At 40.2% G+C, this 25,494-nt stretch overlaps 1 protein-coding gene across 1 annotated transcript in view; it reads left to right on the top strand.

Moving 5' to 3' along the window:
- Positions 1-4,419: 4,419 nt before the first annotated feature.
- Positions 4,420-25,494, top strand: part of LOC310643034 (uncharacterized protein) — a 33,139-nt gene continuing 12,064 nt past the window's right edge. The window contains exons 1-11 of the mRNA XM_083367061.1: positions 4,420-4,649; positions 6,813-6,914; positions 8,677-8,818; positions 9,740-9,766; positions 10,173-10,398; positions 10,499-10,718; positions 10,850-11,110; positions 13,131-13,266; positions 15,738-15,876; positions 24,460-24,534; positions 25,419-25,485. Of these exons, the coding sequence (XP_083223187.1) occupies positions 4,632-4,649; positions 6,813-6,914; positions 8,677-8,818; positions 9,740-9,766; positions 10,173-10,398; positions 10,499-10,718; positions 10,850-11,110; positions 13,131-13,266; positions 15,738-15,876; positions 24,460-24,534; positions 25,419-25,485 (1,413 nt within the window). The 5' untranslated portion in view covers positions 4,420-4,631. The remainder of the gene's footprint in view (positions 4,650-6,812; positions 6,915-8,676; positions 8,819-9,739; positions 9,767-10,172; positions 10,399-10,498; positions 10,719-10,849; positions 11,111-13,130; positions 13,267-15,737; positions 15,877-24,459; positions 24,535-25,418; positions 25,486-25,494) is intronic.

Here is a 25,494-nt window from a genome sequence, read left to right on the forward strand (position 1 = left end):
AGCACTCCTTAAGAACACAAAGCCACATTGCACAAATCCCAGAACTTCAAAGTCACAAAAGCACACAAGAATCCTTCCACTCTCCATCTCCCTCCCTCCCTCCCTCCCTTGTGTCTCACCTCCAGCTTATGCTGCCTTTCTTCATTCCTCGTGGAGGGCGACCCCTTCCCCACTGCATTTTTTGTCTGTTTGCTGCTGCCAGCACAGGTGGCTGCCACAGGAGTTGTAAATCGGCTCATGGCTGGCCTGCTTGATCTCCTCTCCCCCTACCCTCCTCCTTCTTCTTTCCCTTCGGTGCAGCTAGAGCTGATTCCACCTCCTCCCAAGGCTGCCTTTTTTTCTCTCTCTCTGTCTCCCACCCAAACTGCCTCCTTTTATAGCGTCTCCTGCCTCTGCCCCCTTCTTCCTCCTTTCTCATCTGGGGGAAAGCCAGAAGTGAACCTGGGGCCTTTGCCTCACCCCAGCCACTCTGCAGCCCTGGAGGACTCTCTCACAGTAAGTCCTTGCCTGTGCTGGCTCGTTTCCTCCCCCACTACACTTGGCTGGGGAGGGCTGCATACCACCTACCACTTGCTAATGTACCACAGTTGGTACGGTTACCACCAGTTGAAAAGCCCTGATCTAGATTATTCGCTATCACTGAGGGATTTGAGGTACTATTAGGTTAATAATCTTGAGCATTCCCGTATAATGATATTGTAAAATAATAAACCTCTTGGATCAGATTACTTGTTTATTTTATTTTTCAATGGTTATAAAGGTGCCTTCAGAAAACCCACAAACAAGGAATGAAGGCATTATCTATTGACATAGTATCACGCTTCGAAACATTTATTTTCACTACCATAGATTATAGCAGTAGTTGTTCAAAGAAAAATCCCATCTCAGGAAGTTCAGGCACTGAAAGAATCAAAGAGAAATCTAGATCTATCAATTAAGGTACATTGGCAAAGATATCAAAACACTCTGAAAATCAAATTCAAAGGAACCAACAAATACAAGTACAGAAGTCAAGGGGTCTGGCTCCATTTTGCTTTCATTTCTTTATCTTTCTTCATGTCACATTGATGGGCTGTCTGTCAAAACAAAGCAAGATTATGGCATACACTTGAAAGAAGACCAGGAAGCCTGTAATTGGGGAGTTTGTCTGCAAGAACAAAGAATGCTTATTCACAGGGAATATGCACGTGTAAAGCTTGTAACAATTCTGTATGGTCAAAAAGCTGATAAAAGTAACAAAAGACTTAGGCATCTTGCAAGCTCAGCTAGAAGCTAGGAATAGGGATGGCCTGGAGCAAATAGTATGTGCATTAGATAACTCCTGAAGCATTCATTGGCCAAGGCTTTGGAATAGGGACAGCTAGAGACCAATAGAATAATTGTTAGATTATTATTGAAATGCTTATTAGATGATATTTCTTATATATCCCACCTTATCCCACCTTCTGCTTTAGAGAAAATGTATAAAGCTTTATTAATTCTATGGTTCTTGGTTATTTGGCATTTCGGCCAGGATCCCTTTTCTTAGAGCGCTTCAATAAAAGACAACAAAACCTGCACCTCGTGTCTGGTGTTCTTCATCGGCCTCAGCACCAGGCTCAGACCCAAATTGGGGACAACAACATTTCTTTCTCTGGAACTGGTTGAAACCCATGTCAGAGAGGACATCCTAAACCAGAATGATCTAAGCTAGAGATCCAGGAATTATGAGCAATATAGAAACTAGTGAAAGCAGATTAAAATTTATTTCATGGATCATGAAGGCGAGGTTGTCAGAATACAAGCGAATTTGAGGGCTAATCCACATGGAGCCCCATTTCCATCTGTCCTGTTTGCCATCATTCACTCCCTAGAGACTAAAATGGACAATGTGAAATTTGAGCGGGCCCCGAACAAGGAGTTTATATGGGAGGTGGTGACCCTTTGAGAGCTGTATGCAACGAAATTTCATTTTGATGTATGCCGATTGGTGTACATTCAAAGTGACAAAAAAGTTATCATCATCATCATGATCTCAGTTGTATAGCTTCTGTGTTGGAAGGAAGAGATTAATGGATGAAATAGTAGCAATTAAAATCACCTGGGGGATTTTTTCCCCCCTTTACCGTATTCTGTCTTTTCTCCTTTTTTTTGAACCTCGATATCATAATAAAGATTTGAATTCTTAGTGAATCAGTAACCTTCATTCTAGGGAAAACCTGTAGCATGCTTTCCTAAATTCAGTGGCAAATGGAGGATTGCCACCTGCTTCCTTTTTGGGAAACCATAGCAGAGTGGGATTTACCTAGGAAAAAATGACTGGTGGCAACATTACTGAAGTAGCTCCTAACTATTGTGTGGAAAGTTCAGTAAGGTTGGATAGATAGTTTGGGCCTCTCCTACCAGCCTCCCACCACACCACCTAGATCGGGGGTAGGCAACCTTGGCTCTTTTGTGGCTCGTGGACTTCAATTCCCAGAATTCAATTCCAGCTGGGGAATTCTGGAAGTTGAAGTCCACGAGTCATAAAAGAGCCAAGGTTGCCTATCCCTGACCTAGATGCAGCAGGACCTATCAGGAACCCTTTCCAGTAATGGGTAAACCTACCATTGGGAACTCATTCAATCTTCTTTTGAAGCCCTGACCAGCTTCTGGCAGCAAACATAAAAAAAACCCAGTTTGATTTACCAGGAATATTTGTGCTGTTGCATTTTTAAGCAGCTACGAAACTGAATTTGGAATATAATATTTGCTTTTTATGAAAAATGATGTATATTATAAACCGGCATACTTGTTTATTTCTTCTGAGTATTTAGCTACAATCACCCATATTAACTAGAAAATTATAATACTGACTCATAGTACAAATGTTATAATTCAAACATTTCTTTTCAGAACATGAACAGTTTTCTTTGACCATATAGAAATTTGAAAAATATAGATGTTTCTTTCAGGCAAAACTTCTCAATTACTTCAACAATAACAATTTATGACAAAAAAAGAAGTCACTGGAAGCTCCTAATAAGTACCCACATAAATTCCTCTACGGGTGAGGTCATTCTCCAGTATAGATCATAGCCACAGGAATATGTGGGATGGATTACTACATTCTGGTAAGTTCTTTCCCAAAGTAAAATATCCTACAATGCCAGTCCAGAGTGTTAGAGAACATTGGAACAGGACTGACATATGTAAAACCAGGTCAGAGAAGTTCTCCTCCGGCTTTTATCACGTGTTCTAATATCTTCAAAATGCAGTATGAATTCAGTGTAACTGGACGATGTGCCATTACACTGAGCCTCACTGTACAAGACTAAGCTTGCATAACACCCAATGTCATAGTTTTATGTTGATTTTGTAACTGTTATATAAAGAAAGCCCGGTTGCTATAGTGGTTAGGGCACATGAATTCTAGTCTCATTTTAGTCTTAAAATGAGCTGGTGAAGGACAGTTATTCTCTCTCACCCCTAGGAAGGAAACAATGGCACATCCTTTCTTTGCCAAGAAAACTGCAGGGATTAATCCTTTAACCCAAGGGATCTTCAAACTTGGCCCTTTTATGATTTGTGGACTTCGACTCCCAGAATTCTTCAGCCAGCGCCTGGCTGAGGAATTCTGGGAGTCGAAGACCACAAGTCATAAAAGGGCCAACTTTGAAGACCCCTGCTTTAACCCAACTCAAGTGTTAATTTAAATGCAGGATATAAATTCAATAATAAAGCAGTAGTAACCAGCTGCTGGTGAATTAGATATTACTGAAGAATTGAAGATAGTCCCCATTTCTCAGGAAAAAGCATCATACTGTTGTTATCTATTAGCTTAATACACTGCTTTTTCTCCAGCAGCACAAAGAACAGTAGCACACACAAAAGTCACTCCTCCCGTTTTTCCCAAGTACAGATTGGGTCGAGAAAGAGATGCAAATCTCCGGAGAGCTTTAGTTGCTGGTCCCAATCCAACATGAAAAACTTCTTTCAAAGTCATTTAAGGATGAAAGTGCTTCTGCTTTTCTCCAAATCACCCATAACAACAAAGTAAAAAAAAAATCCTATTACTTAAGTTTTCAGAGTTGTCTTCTTCCTCAGATTTGGTAAAACAAATAATGTCCTTTCACACCGCTTTTGCTCACAAAAAAGTGAACGTATATTTGGAAACGAATTTATGTAGTCCTTTTATTCCAACTGACTAATAAAGAATTTCTTGTTACAGCATATTATCACACGCGGATGCCTTGATAAGAGGCTAGCGCTTCTATAAATCGTGTAGGCAATATTGTAGGCAAATTTGACTGCATTCCCCAGAGCCCTCCGCGGTGCGTCTACGGCAAGCGAAGAGTTCTAAATAAAAAAAAAGAGATGCCTGGCCCTAAAGCAGGGGTAGGCAATCTTGGCTCTTTTATGACTCGTGGACTTCAACTCCCAGAATTCCTGAGCCAACATGGGAGTTGAAGTCCACGAGTCATAAAAGTGTCAAGGTTGCCTACCCCTGCCCTTAAAGGATCTGGATGCGGGGACGCATAGCGCTGTGTTGGCGATATTGGTGTATTGTAGTCGTTTTTATTTTCTCCCCCCAATTTTCCAAAGCGATAGACCAGGGTTTTCCGAAATCGAGTGGAAAGATCTTCGTGCAGTACGGTAGCTAGTTTGCAGACATGGACACTTCTGGGAAAGTAAGAAACGGTTTATTCTTTTCAGGGAAGAAGTAAACTAAACTGGAAATGCGTTTGCTAATTTGTGGATAATCTTTGGTGCGACCCTAGCTATTAAGATATGTAAATGATATGTAAATGTGTAGAACTAATAGAGGAACGCATGCCTTATAAGTAAACCAGAGTTAAGCAAAACGAGGGCTTAATGCAAAGTTTAGACCGCATTCCCTCTTGCATACTTTCTGTGAAATAATGGCAACAGAAAGATTTAATGCAGCAATATGCAAGCATTATAGAGATCCAATTTTTGTTTAATTGTATTCAAATGTATACTGGGCTACACTGGACTACAATCACCCCCAGACAGCATTACCACTCATTGGCACAATGCATAGTCAATGAGCAATTTTGCTTGCTTGTTGAGTCACAATTTGCCCTTAAACTGATACATTCTGAGTAAATAGATCCTAATGGCTTTGCTTGCAAGACTTTAGCCACAGTTATTGCACTATGGTTCATTTAGTAAGACTAATGCAACACAGATGGGCAGCATTCTCAAAATATGCTGGACTAAAATGTGGTTGATTTCTTTGTTGTTCACTATGGTCCATAAATCCAAACAATATGTTCAGTTGGATCGATTTCTATTTAAATATGTTTACAGTTGAGAGTCAGATTCATGTAGGGTTTAAGGTGTCAGGCTAGCCACTGGGAAATTGTGAGTTCTAATCCCGCATTAGGAACAAAGCCAACTGGATGATCTTGAGCCAGTCACCCTCTCCTAGCCCTTGGAAGCAGGCAATGGCAAACCATTTCTGAAATCTTGCCAAGGAAACCTCAGGGAGATGTCCAAGCACGGAGCTTACTAGGAGTCAAGATTGCCTTGAAGGTTTTCTACCATCTAAAATGTTTACAATTGCAATCTAATTTTCATGCTATTGCAGATAGATTGGCATCTGAAGCACATATAACTAGGGATTTAAGTTGCAGTTCTATCGTCCTACTACACCCATGGCTGCATTTATTCCTTATTTAGTACATATAATAGTACAATACAGAAAGATATAATACATTACTTAGTGCAAACATGATTTCTGGAAAATGTATTAAACTATATTATAAGTCACTGCACTGATTGGGGATTAAAAAACCTCAGGAATAAATTGATTTGTTAAGATAATCCTGTTAATATATAATTACCCAAGGAGGAAAGGGTGCTCTGTTGCACCACTAGACATGGGGTCATAGCTCAGTTGTAGATCACATTTCATTTACTACTTTGTCCAAGTTTCAAAGTAAATGAAAAATGAACATTTTTTTGGTGGCTGGAAGCCAGAATTAACATTTTGGGATGGCAAATTCATGTTATGTCACAGAGTATATGGAATTTCTGATGTTTCTCCCAGTGAGCCTGTCAGGAGGGGATGGGCAGATCTCGATCTCTCTCTCTCTCTCTCTCCCTCTCCCTCCCTCCCTCCCTCCCTCTCTCTCTCCCTCCCCCCTCTCTCTCACACACACACTTTTTTAAAAATATGTATGCCCAGTTTGTTTCCAGCTTGCACTTACAGTTTTCATATATTGTCTGTCTCAAAAAGTAGAAAAGCACTGACAGGTTTCGGCCCTTCTAGTCAGAGGGTGCTCTAGGAATGAGAAAGATTACCACTCTCAGATGTGCAGTGCATAACATCACTGTTAATTTCCAGTTTTCCTATATGGCAAAGAAATCCCTCACTCCACATATGCCCTCTTGTGCTCCTTTATTGCAAAAAGTGTGTTATACAGAAGTGTCCACAGGATGGAAGCTTTCATTAAAATGACTAGAGCAGCATTACACTCTTTCAATGCAAGTTCTTTTCCTTTTGTATACGTGCACATCCTCATGATGCATGTCCAAAGGGAGTAAAGCTTCTGGTGCAACTATGGGAAATTAAGTTTGTCAGTGGAGCCCTACTGTGGGGGCCTTTGGTGCTATATCTCAAGGGAGCTGATTACTCCCACTGGAATGGTGTAGGAGGCTTTCACTATGACCCCACCTTGAGCTGCTACATTGAGAAGGCTTTTAGGCATAGAGATTTTAGGCATAGGTGTTATACTGGTGGGAAAGATCTTCTACCTGGTTTGATCTACTTTGTGCTTTGCATAGGATTAGACTAAACGTATTTGTTTTTGGTTTGGCTTTCCTAGGTTATCAAATGTAGAGCAGCTGTGGCTTGGGAAGTTGGCAAACCGCTTTCTATTGAAGAGGTGGAAGTGGCTCCACCAAGATCTCATGAAGTTCGTGTTAAGGTAGATCAATTTATACTGAATAATTTTCCCTGGTCCTCTATTTTGGAAAGCACTGTTTTGTTCTTAAAGGAAAACTACAACATGTCACTTCCGTTCATTTATTTTTCAAGCATTTGCAAAGCAGATTTCTAAAGAAATACCTGTACATTGGCAACCCTTGAAAGGCTAAGAGAAAAGTAAATGAGAATTGTGTTTCATTCACAGACACCATGGTATGCTCTGTTTGGGTTTACTAAATGTGTCCAGTGAATGCAGCATTGCTTTATAAATTGTCATTTGTAATCTCTGGTTACATGGAAATTTTCAAGCACCCATTTGTGACCTTGTAAATTCATTTTTGCATATTTTTTTAGATATTTATATATTAGATTTATATTCCAACTTTTGTTGGGAGCTCATAGTAGTATACACGGTACTTCTCCCTACTTGTTCCTCAGACAACAACCCTGTGAAGTAGGTTGAGCAAAGAGAAAGAGAAACTGTGATTGGCTCAGTTATCCAGTGAGCTTCTGGATTTGAGAGTAAAATAAAACTAGGATCTCCCAATTCCTAGTCCATCAACTCAACCACTACATCATTACTGGGATAAGAAGAGGCTTAAGGGTGCAAAATGGATCCTAAAGTTTTGCAGATTGAGGGTCTTTTCTGATCCCAAGAGTGATACAGCTAATTTAAAGAATTGTAGATATTTGGGCTCTCATGTGTTCAAAGCACCCTTTTCACCTTCAAATCCAATGCAGTGCTCAGCTCTGCTGCATAGGCCTAAATGAAAATGGTAGGGATGCAGAGACTCATCCTGGATTTGAGTTTCCTCTATTAGTTTTGGTATAAACCCCCCCATCCCATTTTCCTGAAGTGATTGGGACATGAACACTTCCTAGTCCAAGAAACTATGTGACTTCATTTTGAAATTATCTTACTTCAGTGCTTCATTTAGCATAAAATCATGGGATATTGATCTTTCATTCTTCATATGAAATTCAATACTAAATATTATATTTTACACAACTGCTGTACAAAGAAGAGTTTATAGTTCTATGCTGCTGATAAATTAGAGCAGCATTTCCCAGGGCAGCTAGAAGGAAGGATAAATCAAGGAATACACAAAAGATAAATTGTGCAGGATAATTTGAAGAAATATGAATTGGAACACTTTGATCCGATTAAGCAGGAAGCCTTCACAAACATAAGAAAATTCTATACCTCTTGCAATATGACAGTTGAATCAGAAATCCAAAATGGCATGGAAAGAGCTATCAAGTTGCCAATGCCACTGATGAACACTGCTTTGATATCAGGGAGAGACAAATTGGAGTTGACAATTTTTCTCTCGCACAGAAATTACAATAGGCAAACAAGTGTTTAACAGCTTACATGCAACGTGACTTACTTAAGTCACTGCTGAAAAATATTTTGCCCTGTTTCCAAAATAATTGCACACTTACCAATAATTATACTTAGAAGGTCAAGACATAGAATAAATATTATTTATCTTTTTTCTGTCTTTAGGAGGATGGTCAAGATGGATGGGTAGAGTTAATTGCATGCATTCCACTGGAAAAGATAACCACCATTCTGCCCCATGGTCTATATGGTGTCAGAGTAATAACATTTTTACATTGTGTTTTCTGCCACTGTTGAGATTCCATAGGCTTGTCCACATTCATACAATATTTATTATGCATAGATCATTGGAAGCCCCTAGTAACTACCTACATAACCTCTGCTATGGTTGGGCGTAACTCTTTGTTCTCTATTGTAGATAATAGCCACCGGAATATGTGGGACAGATTACCATGTTCTGGAAGGTTCTTTCCCCAAAGTAGAGTATCCTGTAATTCCTGGCCATGAAGGAGCTGGAATAGTAGAGAGTATTGGGCCAGGAGTGACATGTGTGAAACCAGGTACAGAGAAGAACCCCATTGGCTTTTTCATGTTCATTTTAATGTCTTCAAAGTATAATGGATATCCAGCATAATTGCTATATGCTATTACATAGGCCAGGGGTAGGCAACCTTGGCTCTTTTATGACTCATGGACTTCAACTCCCAGAATTCCTGAGCCAGCTGGCTCAGGAATGCTGGGAGTTGAAGTCCACGAGTCATAAAAGAGCCAAGGTTGCCTACCCCTGACATAGGCTATTACACAGAGTCTGCATTGTACAGAACTGAGCTCAGATATTACAAAGCATGATTTGTTTTATTACAGGTAGTCCTTGACTTAAAACCACTTGTTTAGTGACTACTCTTCTTTGGGCACTGAAAAAAGACGTATGATGAGTCCTTACATGTATGACCTTCTCAGCATCCCCATAGTTACTTGATCAAACTCTGGGTGCAACTGATATGTATTTACAATGGTTGTAGCATCTTGTGGTCATGTTACCACTATTGGCAATTTTCCCATCCGGCTTCTGACAAGCAAAGTCAATTGGGAAAGCTGGATTCTCTTAATCATCTCATAATTCATGTAACAACTGTAGTGATTCACTTAACTGTGGCAAAAAAGGTCATAAAATTGGGCATAACTCATTTAACTGCCTTGCTTAACAACAGAAATTCTGATTCTAATCGTGATCATAAGTTGAGAGCCAGCAATATAGACTCTATTTATAGCACCATTTTTCTTAGACTACACCAGAGGTCAGGGAGCTCTTGTTACACTACATAACTTAATCTGCTATTCATTGCAAGAATTTCTCTGTCGTGTGGCTTCATATTTGGACACATCGAGAGCAATTGTGCCTCTTAATGTCCCTTCACCATTTTATTCCTTTTCTTCCCAATGAAGCTGTATGTGTAATAAAATGATTTTCTCTCTCTTAGACCTGTACTTTGTGCACCTGATGAAATAACCTTTGATCTATGAACATTTATGCAGTGATGGTACAAGGATTTGCCATAAACCATGGATTGCAAAGCTGAATTGTAAACTGAATTTGTACTTTAAAACCACAGATGCTAGGTTCATCCAATATGCTAAGCCATCATGTAGTGCAGGGGTCTTCAAACTTGGCCCTTTTATCACTTGTGGACTACAAATCCCAGAATTCCTCAGCCAGGCATGCTGGCTGAAGGTTTCTGGGAGTTGAAGTCCATAAGTCATAAAAGGGCCAGGTTTGAAGACCCCTGATGTACTGTGAATGAAAAATGATGAAATAAATATGGTCGGGTGAAATGAACTGCTTTTAAGATCTCTGATTTAGTAATGCCTTTTCCCCTTCAATTCACAATGAATTGCAATCTGCATTTTAATGAGTGCCTTCAGAAGGTTGTTTCAACTGTGATAAATGCACCCGGAAAAGTCTATTTGTAGTGATCTTGATTTATAAAAATATGGGTAATAAACATGATCTTTTGATCTGGAGGTTTCATGTTTTCCCCTTTGTATTTGAAGGAGACAAAGTGATTCCCCTTTGTCTGCCCCAGTGTGGAGAATGCAACTCATGTTTAAAATCAAACACCAACTGTTGCCTGAAAACCCAGTAAGTTCCTTTAAAAACTTTTGTTTTGTATTTTTCTGAATTCATGACATTGCACATAAAGGTTTTTTTTTACTGACAAGTCGATTTATCTTTGAAACAGCATTTCTGAACCACAAAATTTGATGCCTGACAAGACTAGTAGATTTACCTGCAAAGGAAAACAAGTTAATCACTTCTTATGGATTAGCACTTTCTCTCAATATACAGTCATGCCTGATTGTGCCATAGTTAAAATTGATGATGCTGCACCTCTGGATAAAGTCTGTCTTTTTGGCTGTGGATTCTCTACGGGTTATGGAGCTGCCCTCAATACAGCTCAAGTGAGAAAACCTATTTATAAGTTCTGATGGGCTCTCAAATTCTGTGCCATATAAGAACTTCTCCACCAATTTGTTATGCTGCCGAGGACAGCTTGAATGTATCTCAGCTCTCTTTCTCCATGACTCCATAGGTTACACCTGGATCCACCTGTGCTGTTTTTGGTTTGGGAGGAGTTGGTCTCTCTGTGGTCATGGGATGCAAAACAGCTGGAGCATCTCGTATCATTGGGATTGACATTAATAGTGACAAATTTGGAAAGGCAAAAGAACTGGGAGCTACAGAATGTATCAACCCTCAAGATTACAAGAAACCCATTCAAGAAGTAATTCTGGAAATGACTGGACATGGTGTAGATTATGCCTTTGAGGTTGCTGGATGTTTGGAGACACTGGTATGTATTTAATCAAAATTGATTGGCTCATTTGCCATTTGATGCTAGATTCAATGAAAGCGCTATAGTGAAATTTTAATTTAAAAGAACATTCAAGATGAGAGAACATCTGCTCCTCCCAGCTATCTTAAGTCTGAATATACCTCATTTGTGTAAATAATCACCATTTTCATTTATTTGCATAAATCCATTCTTATGCAAATGATATATGTAGAATCAATATGCAAGTGACAATACAATTTAAATTGTTAATCTAAATTTAAATGAATTGTCTGAAATACTTTGGATATAATGAACTTGGTCTAATGTTTTGGAGAGAGATTGCGGCACAGATTTGTCCACTGTATCCAAAGTTTGAAAATGGCAATCCATTAAGTCTGCATTCTATTGCATGTATGTGTTCTCCAGGTTTGCTGTATTGATATTTTTGTCAAATATTTGTCACTGTAGTAAAAGTTATTTCATAAAAATCAGCCCGAAGGATCATCTAATTCAGTGTTCTATGTCTCCCAGTAACATAATAGGTTCATTTAGGAAACTGTCAAATGGGATGAACCTGGTAGCATCTTGTAAGTTAACCAGTGTTTATTTTAAACTTTCATGAGCTGCAGCCCACTTTATCAGTGACTTGACTGAATTTTAAATACACAGATATAACACAGAAGGGGGGAATAGACAAGGAGACGGCAGAGTAGTAATATAGAGAAAGTTATCCAGGAAAGAGTTTTAAGCACCTATTCATTTATCAAGATGTATTTTAATCATATCAACTCCTATATTTATAATCCTGTATCATTCAAGCCCTTCTGCACTTAATAAAGGAATCTGCAACTCATGAAAGCTCAAAATAAATATTGGTTAATCTTAAAATCTTTCTGATTTTTGGCTTCCTTAGACTAACATGGCTTTCTTTCTACAGCAGAGGTCTTCAAACGTGGCCCTTTTATGACTTGTGGACTTCAACTCCCAGAATTCCTCAGCCAGTGTGCCTGGCTGAGGAATTCTGGGAGGTGAAGTCCACAAATCATAAAAGGGCCACGTTTGAAGTCCCCTGTTCTACAGTGTCTCAAATAATGTAGGCATATACGGTAAGTCCTCTTCCCTTCCTGCTTCTTGGCAGCAAGGGTTCAAAGCATTCAGAGAAAGTAAATGGTCATCAAGACAACAAACGATAGTTCATCAATCTATGGATTAGTTGCTGGAGTGTAGTGGTAAAGAACATCAGTCAGGGTTGGGGAGAGACAAGTTCAAGTCCACTATCAACCACAGAAACTCACAGTAGATTCTCCTTTTATACAATCTCATTTAGTTGCCATCACCATTTCTCAAGACATTGAGTTCATAGTACGCTCTCCAAAAATGGATCCCCTTTTATTTCAAATAACCTGGCCTTCAGACACTCCTTCCAAGAAGGATGCCAAGGAAGCTGTCTGTGTTTAAAACTGAACTCTTGTGTGTTAGTAGCTAGAACCTACATATGATTCAGTTAAGATAGTTGGAAGACCAGATATGTTTTTTTTATTTATCTATCTAAAAAAATGTATACAGCTGCCCATCTCACAAACAGCGACTCTGGGCACCATTTAACAATCAGATAAAAAACAGCAAATACTGTATGAAAACAAGAATTATAATCGTATTGATATTCTTAAGAAGCAAATGGATGGATACTCTTTAGGGATACTCAACTGTCTGTACTGAAAAAAGTCACTAATCAACTTTCCAGAAAGATGAGAGATCCTTTGGAATGCTATCAGCTGATTCAGGTGTAACTTCAGAGAATTGTTGGTAAAAATTATTTTGGGAAGTAGGTAGCTCAATTCTTACTGTGAGACACGAACGTCAGTAATGGCTGTATGCAGACTGCAGAACATTCAGTATGTATTTGATTTACACTAAATCAGCTATTACTTATCTTTACCATTTCCAGGGTCAAACACAGCATTTTTAGCATTTATCCATTGGCCCTTTTTTTTTGCATGGCAAAAATTTCCTTAATTTCTTCCCTTTTTTCAACCAGACAGCTGCTTTGGCCTCTTGTCACATGGGCTGTGGGACCTGTGTGGTGATTGGTGTGCCCCCTTCAGGTGCAAAATTCTCCTTGGATCCTATCCAGCTTCTTACAGGGCGCACTCTAAAAGGGAGTTTCATTGGAGGTATGTTCATAGATGGAAGATAAGTGAACACACTCATAAACAGATATTTTCTTTGTCTTTTGTAATGTGGGATTACATTGGAAATGAGGGTATGTGAACATACTTATAAACCAGAATTTGTCCAAGGATAATTAGTTTGTTTGATCTGTGGCTATATTACAAATAGCCCTTGACTTATAATCACAACTGAGTCCAAAATTACCATTGCTAAGCAAGGCAATTGTTAAGTGAGTTTTGTCCCATTACATGACTTTTAATGCCACAGATGTTAAGTGAATCTCTGCAGTATCCCCATGGTCATGTGATAAAATTCAGATGCTTAGCAACTGACTCATATTTATGATGGTTGCAGTGTCCTGGGTTCATGTGATCACCTCTGACAAGCAAAATTAAAGGAGAAGACAGATTCATTTAACAACCATGTTACTAATTTAACAACTGCAGTGATTCATTTAACAACTTTGGCAAGAAAAGTTGTAAAATGGCACAAAACTCACTTAATAAATGTCTCACTTAGCAACAGAAATTTTGGGCTCGATTGTGGTCATAAGGTGAGGAATACCTGTATTGTATTTATTTATCAGTTAATTTGATTTATATTCCATCTTTCTGACTGGCAAGTATTCAATGTAGCAAGAAGAAGTAATGTTAAAATTAAAAAGCCAAAGGTATAAATTGAGATTCAAATGAAGTTATAAAATTCTGGCAATAGAAATTGTGTAAGTTTTCTAAACAACAAAGAAAGAAGCTCATTTCGTAGCCTGGGACAAGAAAATAGCCCTCTGAAACTCAGATCATTTCCAAAAAGGTATCTTCTGCAGATCTTAGTAGCTAAATAGTTTGGCTCTTGTATTAACTTTCTCCTCCTGGCACAATTCTAACAAATTCCCATTCCATCCCATTTTATCTTCAAAGAGAGTTTGTGCACTTGAAAACTCCTCATGATTGTTGTATATCAACCTTCTCCATTCTGGCATCATCCAAATGCCCTGTTCACAGTTATTCATGCCTTGGGCACTTCCCAAGTGGCAGTATGCTCTATAGCAGGGGTGGCGAACCTATGGCACATGTGCCATAGGCGGCATGTGGAACCGTCCCTGTGGGCATGCGCACCATCACCCAAGAGGGAGGCGGGGCCAGGCTTCCCCGCCCCCTTTCCATGTGCTCCTGCGCTCTTGCTCTCTTTCTCTCTGCACTGAGAGTCAGGGAGCAGCTGCAAGAGCTGGGCGGATCCAGGCTGGATGGTGGAGGCAGCTGCAACACGAGTCTAGGTAAGCCTCTGGAGTGATTTCGCGCCCCCCCCGGTCGATCATTTTATGATGCTCCAGCAGCCCGATCCGGGCATCGGAGGCCTGCAAAATGCTTCTGCTGCCCAGATCCAGGGTTGCAAAGTGATTTTGCTCCCCCCACCCAGCTGATCTGGGCAGCAGAAGCATTTTCAAAGCTTCTGGAGTTCACATCCATGGCCGTGGGGCAATTTTACGATGCTCCAAAGACCCAATCTGGGCATCGGAGGCCTGCAAAGCGCTTCTGCTGCCCAGATCTAGAGCTGCAGAGCAATTTTGCTCCCCCCCCAGCCGATTTTGCAGGCCTCCAGCGCCTGGATCTGGTCACTGGAGCATCGCCCACTCGGTGGCCACGCCCCCAGCACCCAGCGATGCATAAGTGATTTCGGGTTGCAGTTTGGGCACTCGGTCTCAAAAAGGTTCGCCACCACTGCTCTATAGGGTGCCATCTATGGGAAGTATTTGAAAGTTTCAGCTGGCGTACAGTGTGGTGCTGTGGGCAGTTATCTGTGTGGCTAGAATGGTACTGGCTGCTTTTGCTGTCAGTTTTCTTCTAGGTCCAATTCAAGATGCTGATCTTAAAGTCCTTCATAGCAAGGGGCCAGGTTACTTGAGAGATTGCTTCTTCCTGATTATATCTGCCCCACCCATCACTTCCAGGAGTAATACTGTAGGTCCCATCTACTAAGGAGTTACATCTGGTGGGACCCACGAGATGGGTGTTTGTTTGTTTTTTGCTGTGGAACATCATTGCCTCCAAAGTGAGACTGCCCCCCTTTCCTGCCATCCTTCAAGAAACCCCTTTTAATGGCATTCTCTTTTAATATTGTTATTTTATGGTTTTATTATATGCCACGCAAGTTCAGGGTTTGTGAGATGGGTGGCCATATAATTATGAGAAAGAGATAGAGTGAGAGAAAGAGAGACTTCATCTGGATACCAGGTTAGGGAAAAGCTGCCATCTTTCCTCAAGAAGTTGAAGCAGCAGTTAAGAGTAAACATTTAGCAATTCATGTGCTTCCAGTTTTAGCTTATTCTATATTTGATTTTACAACAAAAAATAATGTTACAAGTTTTGTTGTGAGCGCTTTTGCAATTTGCCAAAAAGGTTTGACAAATTGCAAAAATGTTCATGGGAAGCAGAGCCAACATCTAGTAAGTTACATTTGGTTTTGTTTCTTCTAGGCTGGAAGATGAAAGATTCAATTCCTCAATTAGTCTCCAGTTACTTAGAAGGAAAATTTAAACCAGATGTTCTGATCAGCCACATTTTACCATTCAGTGATATTGGGAAAGGATTTGACTTGCTTCGTGCTGGAAAGAGGTGAGATTTCTGCCTATTTTTAACAGAAGTAGTTTCAGCTCAGACTTCAGTTTGAATTCCAAAAGCCAGATTGGTCGTGTGGTTAAGGTGCAAGGCTAAAAACCAGGAGACTGAGTTCTAGTCCCACCTTATACATGAAAACCCTCTGGGTGATTTTGAGCCAGTAACTCTCTCTCAGCTCAACCCACAACACAGGGTGGTTGATGTGGGGTAAATAGGAGGAGGAAGGAATATTAGGTATGTTTGCTACCTTTAGTTTTATCAGAATAATAAATACAGGGTATAAATAAAAAGATAAATTTAGTTTCATCTATACACAGAGCAAATATTAATGTTTAGATTTTGTAGCTCCTTAAAAACCAAAGGGACTTGCCAGGAGAATGAAGTATTTATTGCACTTTTGTTAGATGTTCATCTCACAGAGCAGCTATGCTGATTCTAAGAATTCTTTAGAAAAAGTTAAAGGCTGATTGAAAGAGTGTTTTTAATACTACTGATTCATTCTTCTAATGAATTCTACATGCACAAATCCTTCCCCTTCCCCTGGGAAAAAGTAGGCCCAACTGGCAGCCAGATCAACTAGCTGTACTCAGCTGATTGAACTCAAAGTCTTGGAGAAGATGACAGATATTGTATCTCTGGTCTAAATCACTTAAATATTTAAAAATAATAGCTATAACTTCTACTGTATCTGGATACAGATTGGCAACCTGATTTAAAATTAGCATGATGTGGGCTCTGTGAGATAAATTAAACATCAACCTGGCTGTAGCAGTTTGTCCCAATTGAAGCATTCAAGTCGTAAACAGCCTTATGTAAAGCAGACGACAAACCTGGAAGTTATAAGTAGATGCTGATCTAATCCAGAGTCTTTCCTAAACTGTATGCCCACTCTTTATGGAAGATTGTAATTTCATCAGGAATAAAAAAGGTAAAGGTAAAGGTTCCCCCGCACATGCGTGCTAGTTGTTTCTAACTCTAGGGGCCGGTGCTCATCTCCATTTCAAAGCCGAAGAGCCAGCGCTTGTCCGAGGACGTCTCCGGTGGTCATGTGGCCAGCATGACTAGACGCCAAAGGCACACGGAATGCTGTCACCTTCCCACCATAGTGGTCCCTATTTTTCTACTTGCATTTTTACGTGCTTTCGAACTGCTAGGTTGGCAGAAGCTGGGACGAGTAACAGGCGCTCACTCTGCCCGCCAGACTGCCGACCTTCTGATTGACAAGCTCAGCATCCTAACCCACTGAGCCACCGTGTCCCTCTCATCAGGAATAGCTCCACCCAAAACCTAGAGTGATGACCTTTCACAATGAATATTTTTGTCTTATGAGGATTCGGTTTCAGTTTGTTTTCCTTCATTCAGCCCATTACTATCCTTAGGCAAACCTTCAAGGGAGTTACACCATTGCCTGATAGTGTTACCTAGAGAATTGGATTTCAAGGTCCTCTTCCAACAGTTGATGCATCTATTTAAACAGCCCTGGAGACCAAATGGAGCCTTGAAGGACTTCACATGCCAGTTCCTTCTTTATGGAGCACTGGTCTCCCAGCAACACCATTTGGGACCATCCTGCCAGATAGGAAGGGAACCACTGCAAAGCAAGGCCCTCTCCTGCCCTTTGAAATATCTTACCCCCTGAGGTGAGATTAACTACCAACCTCCTGACTTTCCATAACTGCTTGAAGACCTGGCTCTGCCAAATGGCTTGGGGGCCCAATGGGGGAGCTTCACACTGGAGATGGTTGACTAATTAAAAGCTAGTCCCACGTTATCCATCACCCCTGCGCCCATGTATTTCCTTCTCCCTCCTTCTCCATCTTGTGTTAATGATTTTATTTTATCTGCTTTGTCATTTTATATCTGATGATTTTAATGATTTTATTGGGTAAGCTGCCTGGAGTCATTTAACAGAAGATGGGTAGCAAATAAATTTAATAGTAAAATTAAAATAAATTCCCAAGGCTGCAAAGTTGTCCAGAAAGATACCATGGCCATTGAGATGAGAAGCTGCTAGGAGTACTAAGAAAGTCAGAATTCATATTCCTTTTGTTTCTCTTCATCATCTAAGAAGCTAACCAAGGCAGTTTCACTTCTGTACATGCTGGCAGAATTTATAACGCGGAGCTACCAAATGATATAAGGCTGTGAAGTTACTTTGCAAGTTTTTTGCCTTGTGATGGGTTTTCTGTTTTTGGTTTTCTTCTAATATTGAAGCAAAGTTGTTGAAGCAATTGGTAAGAGGTTGAAGCAAAGGTCTGTGAGGAGATAACGTTCAGGAGATTACTCAGATCTGCATGCAACATTTGTTGTTGAATTCTCAGATTCCTCCATTCTTACTGAGTTGCATCAGTAAATCTACACTACCCCCACACTGGGTGCCATTTTTTTCTGGCCGACAGCTAGATGAGTTTTCTACAGCACTTGACTTCTTATGAATGGCAAATGCTGTTGTCCTGGCAACATTGCCACAAACAAGTGCCACTGCACAGCCTGCCTCTCCCATATTCCAAGATTAACAATAATATCTGTCAGCAGGATTTGAAAATAGGAAATCAGTCACAGGCATGAATTTTAAAATACTTGTGTTTTGATCATTTTTCTTTACAAAAGGATGTGGAAAGTGAACCCTGTGTTTTATTTTTCAGCATTCGTACTGTCTTGGAGTTTTAAAGTGGCTCAACTTGCTGAATCTGTCTGGAAGTCTTTAACATGGAACCACGAAGAATACCCTTTTCCTTGGCCCTATGTTTGTTCTGAAAATACTGGAAAAAGACATTTTTGTTTTGTTTCTCTGGGTTCTTATGTTTAGGTTGTAGCATAAACTACATGATTTATAAGATGGAATGTTGATATTACTTGGCTCCAGATGCAAAAAATTCCGTCGTGGTCTCAGTTTTAGCTATCACAGAAAGAGCAGAATCCAATGTTTAAGTCTCTGAAGTAGGGGGAAAAAAATCAGTCCTATCTACATAAAATGTAGAAACTCATGTTTTCATAGCTTAGCCTCAGGTTAGAATGTGACATGATTCACTAATTGAATTATACCAGAAGGGTTCCTGATTAGTGAAGAGAAATTAGCACCAGTCGCTCTTGACTGCTTTATCCATACAATTCTGTTTCTATGGCATTCATTCTGTATCAGCAGAGCCAAACATCAAAGCAAGCCCTTGTTGCTGCTCTCCTCTGGCAGTTCAAAGCAACTTCCTTTCATTTCCTCTGCATTGCAATTCTCTTGTTTTACCAATAAAGGAGAATATTTGTAGCTCAGGGTTGAAAAGAGGGGTCCATGTGCTCTCTGAGCATGGTGCCTGATGATGTTACCTAGTTTGGGTAATGAAACATCTGCAGGAAAACAACCAAGCTCAGAGAGCACTAAAGACCCTTCAGTTATCTTGTTTAGCCAGAGATCAAGGGGAAGGAGGGGCTTGAATTTAAGCTTCTCTGGTTTTAGTCCAACCCCTCGATCATTGCACTTGCTATTAAACAGTCTGGGTGCCTCTGCCGTATAATCTTATATCAAAAGATGTGAGACTTACTCTTGCTTTGTCTCCTGTTCATGCTTCCTTATCATCCATAGGTTATTGTGCTGAATGGAACTGTTTCCAATCATGCCAATTCTGAGTGTAGAGTCAGTGGAAGTAGATACCAAAGAATCTATCAGCAGCTCCAGTAGTTTTATATGTGCTTAATTGTATCGTGCAAACCTAATCAAAAGAAAAATACAAATACAGTAGCATCAGTGGATCAACACTGCTTCAAAATGTATAAGCTTAGCAATTTTTTAAAAAAGGGACCTGGAAAAGCATTATAAATGGAACAAATGCCAGCTGGGTGATTGATATTTGGGCCACTCTCTCTCTCTCTCTCTCTCTCTCTCTCAGCCCAACTCATCTCACAGGGTTTTTGTTGTGGGGAGCATAGGTGGAAGAATGAGCATTAGATGTGTTCACCACTTGAATTTGTTTATAAAAAGAGTAACAATGGGATATAAATTAAATAGATAAATAAATGCAACATTTGACTATATTAAATTTTTCTTCCTTGACCTTTGGTTGCAAAAAGTTAATTTAAATTATTATTATTATTATTATTATTATTATTTATTTATTTATTAAATTTTTATACCGCCCTTCTCCCGAAGGACTCAGGGCGGTGTACAGGGCAATAAATATCAAAATGTAAATACAAAAGTTAAAAAAGAGTTTAAAAGAATTAAATAATTATGCCCAATATAATACAATAATAAAAGTGTGTTAAAACTAAATCCAACCCCAAACCCATCAGACCAGGCCAGATTGTTCAAATAAATAAGTTTTTAAATCGCGCCGGAAGGAGCAAAGGTCGGGAGCCATCCGGAGCTCAACCGGCAAGCGGTTCCACAGGTCTGGTGCGCCCACAGAGAACGCCCTCCCCCTGGGGGCCACCAATCGACATTCTCTGATTGGAGGCACCCTGAGGAGGCCCACTCTGTGGGAGCGCACTGGACGGAGGGAAGTTGATGCCGGCAGCAGGTGCTGCCGTAGGTAATCCGGACCCATGCCATGTAGGGTTTTGTAGGTCATAACCAGCACCTTGAATCTCACCCGGAGGGCAACTGGCAGCCAATGCAGCTCGCGGAGCAGAGGTGTAACATGGGAGTATCGGGAGACCCCCAACACAACTTGCGCGGCTGCATTCTGCACCAGTTGAAGCCTCCGGGTGGTCCTCAAGGGCAGCCCCATGTAGAGAGCGTTGCAGTACTCCAAACGAGAGGTCACGAGCGCATGAGTGACTGTACGCAAGGCATCCCGGTCTAGATAGGGCCGCAACTGGCGCACCAGGCGAACCTGGGCGAAGGCCCCCCTAGCAATAAGACCAATCCTTTGTCATAAATTGTGTCCATATTTTCCATTGCAGTAGATATCATCCATTTCCCCAGTGGCACAGTAGTTACAATGCAGTATTGCAGACTAACTCTGCCCACTGCCAGGAGTTTGATTCTGACCAGTTCAAGGTTGACTTAGCCTTCCATCCTTCTGAGGTTGGTAAAATGAGGACCCAGATTGTTGGAGGCAATATACTGATGATGTAAACTGCTCAGAGAGTAAAGCACTGTTAATGCACTATGGCGTGGTATATGTCTCTGCTATTGCTATTTTCCCTGCAAATCAAATAAATTTTAAGTACTGAATATCTGCATCTATAAGGTAAAGCAATAGATCTCAAAGTCATTCTGATATCAACCTGAAAACCAGCAATCATGGAGAAGACCAGACCATGCTGTTACACTCTCAGTAGCATAAATCAGCCTTCCCCATATCAAGTGCCTTTCAGATGTGTGGGCTTCAAATTCCAGATCACCATGGAGATTATGCAAACTGAAGTCCAACATTTGCAGAGCACCCAGTTTGGAAAAGCTTGATCAAACTGGACATTAAGAACTATTTGCCAATGGTATTCCTTTATAATTAACTTTTAATGTTATATTTTAACTATTTAACTAAGAGAAAAAGACAAAATGCCTGCTATTTCATAGCAGGTGTGTTTTTTTGTAAAATACCATTCATGATTTCTGTAACGTCCTTGATTCATCACCCAGCGATTTACTCAAATCAGACAGGAATTCAATTTATGCATGATATTAGATCATGTTTATTGGGTTGCTGAACAAGTCACAGGTAATTTACAGTATATGCCATGCTGAACAATAAATCATTATTTATCAGAAACGATTTTATTTATTTATTTAGATTTATATACCGCCCCCCTCTGAAAGGACTTGGGGCGGTGTACAGGGCAATTAAAACACTATAAACAACACATAATATATAAAAATTAAAATGAAATTAAATCAAATAGCCCTAAACAATAAACACATTATAAAATTTAAAATTTTTAAAATTAAAATCTAAAATCCCGGTCCCTCAGTCCAGGCCGGCAAGTTCAAATAGCCAAGTCTTCAGGTCGCGGCGAAACGAGTGAAGGTCGGGAGCCATCCAGAGCTCAACCGGAAGCTGATTCCAGAGGGCAGGCGCGCCCACAGAGAATGCTCTCCCCCTGGGGGCTGCCAGTCGACATTCCCTGACTGACGGCACCCTGAGGAGGCCCTCTGTGGGAGCGCACAGGGCGATGGGAAGTTAACGCCGGCAAAAGGTGCTCCCGTAAATAACCCGGACCCATGCCATTTAGGGCTTTATAGGTCATCACCAGCACCTTGAATCTCACCTGGAAGACAACTGGAAGCCAATGCAGCTCGCGGAGCAGAGGTGTTACATGGGAGTATCAGGAGACCCCCATCACAACTCGCGCGGCCTCATTCTGCACCAGCTGGAGCCTCCGAGTGGTATTCAAGGGCAGCCCCATGTAGAGAGCGTTGCAGTAGTCTATCTGAGAGGTCACGAGCGCATGAGTGACTGTGCGTAGGGCATCTCGGTCCAAATAGGGCCGCAACTGGCGCACCAGGCGAACTTATATTATTTTGCCTCTAAACAAATCACAAGCAAAAATACAGTAATATCAATATATAGTAGTCACAAAAAAACCCATAACCATATGCTGTTAAATCATGTAACAAATTCAAAATAATAATTCCTAGTATTAGCCCCTTATTCATCTTGGGTACCTTCAACTGTTTACAACCTTTGAAAAAGATACTTTCTAAATATCAGGAGTGATAATAGAGTTCTTGTTCTTGGTGGTAAAACTTTTTATAGGAGGGACCTATTACAGAAAATGCTTCCCCATTTCCTTCCCACTGCACCCCAATAACAAATAATCAGCTCTTAAGCCACATAGGATTTTGAAGAATATAACCAGCATCCTGAATAGAGTCTGGGATCAGACAAGCTACTGATTCAACTCCTGTATCATTTGTGTTATAAAGCAGCATCAGGCTGTGGACATTTTGGCTAGCTGCAGTTTCTCGATGATGTTGAAAGGAAGACTTGTGCGGAGTGAATTAATGCTCCAAATGTAAAGTGATGAGGGCATGATGATGGTTGCCAGCATCCCCTGTTCCAGAAATGGGCACACAGCTGGTGCACCAACTGAAGCTGAGCATAACTTCAAATGTTTTTCCAACAAGCTGAGTGTCCTAGAGATTATGCTATCTCTGTCTGTCTGTCCATCCGTCCACCCATCCATCCATCCAGTGGTGGGATTCAAATATGTGAACAACTGGTTCTGTGTGTGGATTCCACTTCCAGAAGTCCATTCTGGGTCTGGGCAACAAAAAATTAGCTACCGGTTCTGCCGAAGTGATGCGAACCAGCTGAATCCCACCACTCACTCACTCAGTCACTCATTCAATCTATCTACCTCCCTCCTGGTTAAAATATTTTTATATTTTATTATAACATGATTCATGATTTAATTCAAGTTTCTCTTTATTTAAACCATTTTAGATTTTAGTGAAGCTTTTTTTCCTTTCTCATTTTGTTTTTGAAACTTTTCTTTCCTGTATTGTGCCAGCCAAGTACATTTCTACCAGGAAACAGAAACAGCTGAAATAATTCCATATTTAAGTGTGATTGCTACAGTTGTGGTTTATGCATCAGTTCTATTCACTGACTGCAGTGGCACCTCCCTTTAGGCTGTTTTATTTGGCTAAATTTTGCCCAGAACATCCTACACTAGCTGTGTTTGTGTAATATACTGACACACCGACTAGTCAGTCTAGAATATTGTGCAAACATAACCAGAAGAGTTAGTTTATAATTCACTGTATTGAGCCAATACAGAATACATTGTTACCTTGCATTCCGACAACACATGAATAGAATTTGACAATTATTTTAAGTTAATAATAATAAAAATGGGGTAATTGAATTAATCTTAAGAGGCCGTGGATTAATGAATAAAATAAGTCAACCATCATGGTTAAGCTTATCATGCAAATTCAGCTTTGTGTGGCCATTTTCTGTGAGTAGTCATTTAATGTTTAATGTTTCACAAGGCAATGTGAAAAATTAGAGCTGTACTTTTGCAGCTAATTAGTGCTGCACATGCTGGGAATTTTGCTAAAATCCATAAAAAATAAGTGCTGCTTTTCCATTTATATTATTTGTCATATGAACTGTCATTTGTTTTAATAAATCTTTGCCTTGGCAAACGTGATATGTACAATGCAAACGTAATAGCTATTCCACAAGGACTAATATTTCTCAGTTATGATCCTATGGGGACACCAAACCTGTGGGATTAATATAGTTGTTTAAATGCATCATATAATCTATATTTATCCTTTATGTAAGCAATTTAAGCAAGAGAACATCAGTCAAAGATGTTTGTGTTTTATTCTGTTGGTTTTTGTGTTGTTTTTTTGCTTGTACAGACTAATTCAGAAACTTTTTTGGAACTCACCTCTGAGATCTGTACGCTTTTAGAATCTGACTTCTGGGTCTAGATGGCAGTTATCTTTGGATAGCTACTCCAGAGGGAATTTGTTTTAAACAAAACTCTTGGAAAACTTTCTTAGCTCTTGGTATAGTTGCAAATGAACCCTCCCCTTCCTGAGCTGACCTATCATAGATTAAACATTTTATGTGTTGTACAGGGTGGAGAAAAGTTGCTCATTTATCTCTCAGAGCCAAAATAATCAAGGAGAGAAGTCATTTGTAGAAGAGCTTGGACAGATTCTAAGCAGGGATCCTGGAATACATGGCGACTGCTGGGAAGGTAAGGAAGACTCTTAATCAAAACCTGCATGAACAGCATATGTACATGGTTATTAGACCACTTCTACAATGGAAGAATTAAGTGTTCCATAAAAATGTATGGAGCATTTTGTGAATTTCACTTGTGCTGATTTACTCGATGCTCTGCAAAGGTCAGCCTTGAAGAACCATTCAAGACCTGAGGCTGACAAGTAAAAATTAAGCATTCTGGAGCATTGTTGAAATGATTTAGAATTCTGTCCTGGGTAAGAAAATGTATATCCATTTAGTTGCTTTATTAGAGTATAGTATTCTTATCCTTCACCTGAACTGTAGGCAGAAAAATGCTGAGCCAATTTTTCTTGTGCTTATAGTACTAAGACTTAGTGCTGTCTATGGAGTATTTAAAAACACTCACAATATCTTCTTCCTATATACTGGACTACTCAGAGTCATTTCAAGATTGCACTGGAGATGTTGGTTAGAGATAATGGGAACCATGATCTATCCCAGGGGTCTTCAAACTTGGCCCTTTTATGACTTCTGGACTTCAACTCCCAGAATTCCTCAGCCAGGCACGATGGCTGAGGAATTCTGGGAGATGAAGTCCACAAGTCATAAAAGGGCCAAGTTTGAAGACCCCTGATCTATCCTGTAGTATCAGAATGGGGTAGAAATCTGTGCTGATGTGTTTGCTGTTATTTTGCTCTGCTGAGGAATTTCAAGGATGAGAACAGGACCAGCATCATCTAAGCCCCATGGACAAGTGTTAGTTCCCAAATGTTTTATTAGGCGATTTCACCGTGGGAGCTTTCAATGTTCCACGTTTGATTTAAATTGATAGTCTTTTCATTCAAAGTGTTTGGTAATGTAAATGTGGACAAACCTTTGTTCTTCACCATGCAGAAGACCAACATCATGGAGAGCCAGTTTGGTCTGGTGGGGAAGGCACCAGGCTAGAAACCAGGAGGCTGTGAGTTTT

The sequence above is a fragment of the Vipera ursinii genome (assembly GCF_947247035.1).
Source record: "Vipera ursinii genome assembly, chromosome: 7".
Lineage (NCBI taxonomy): Eukaryota > Metazoa > Chordata > Lepidosauria > Squamata > Viperidae > Vipera > Vipera ursinii.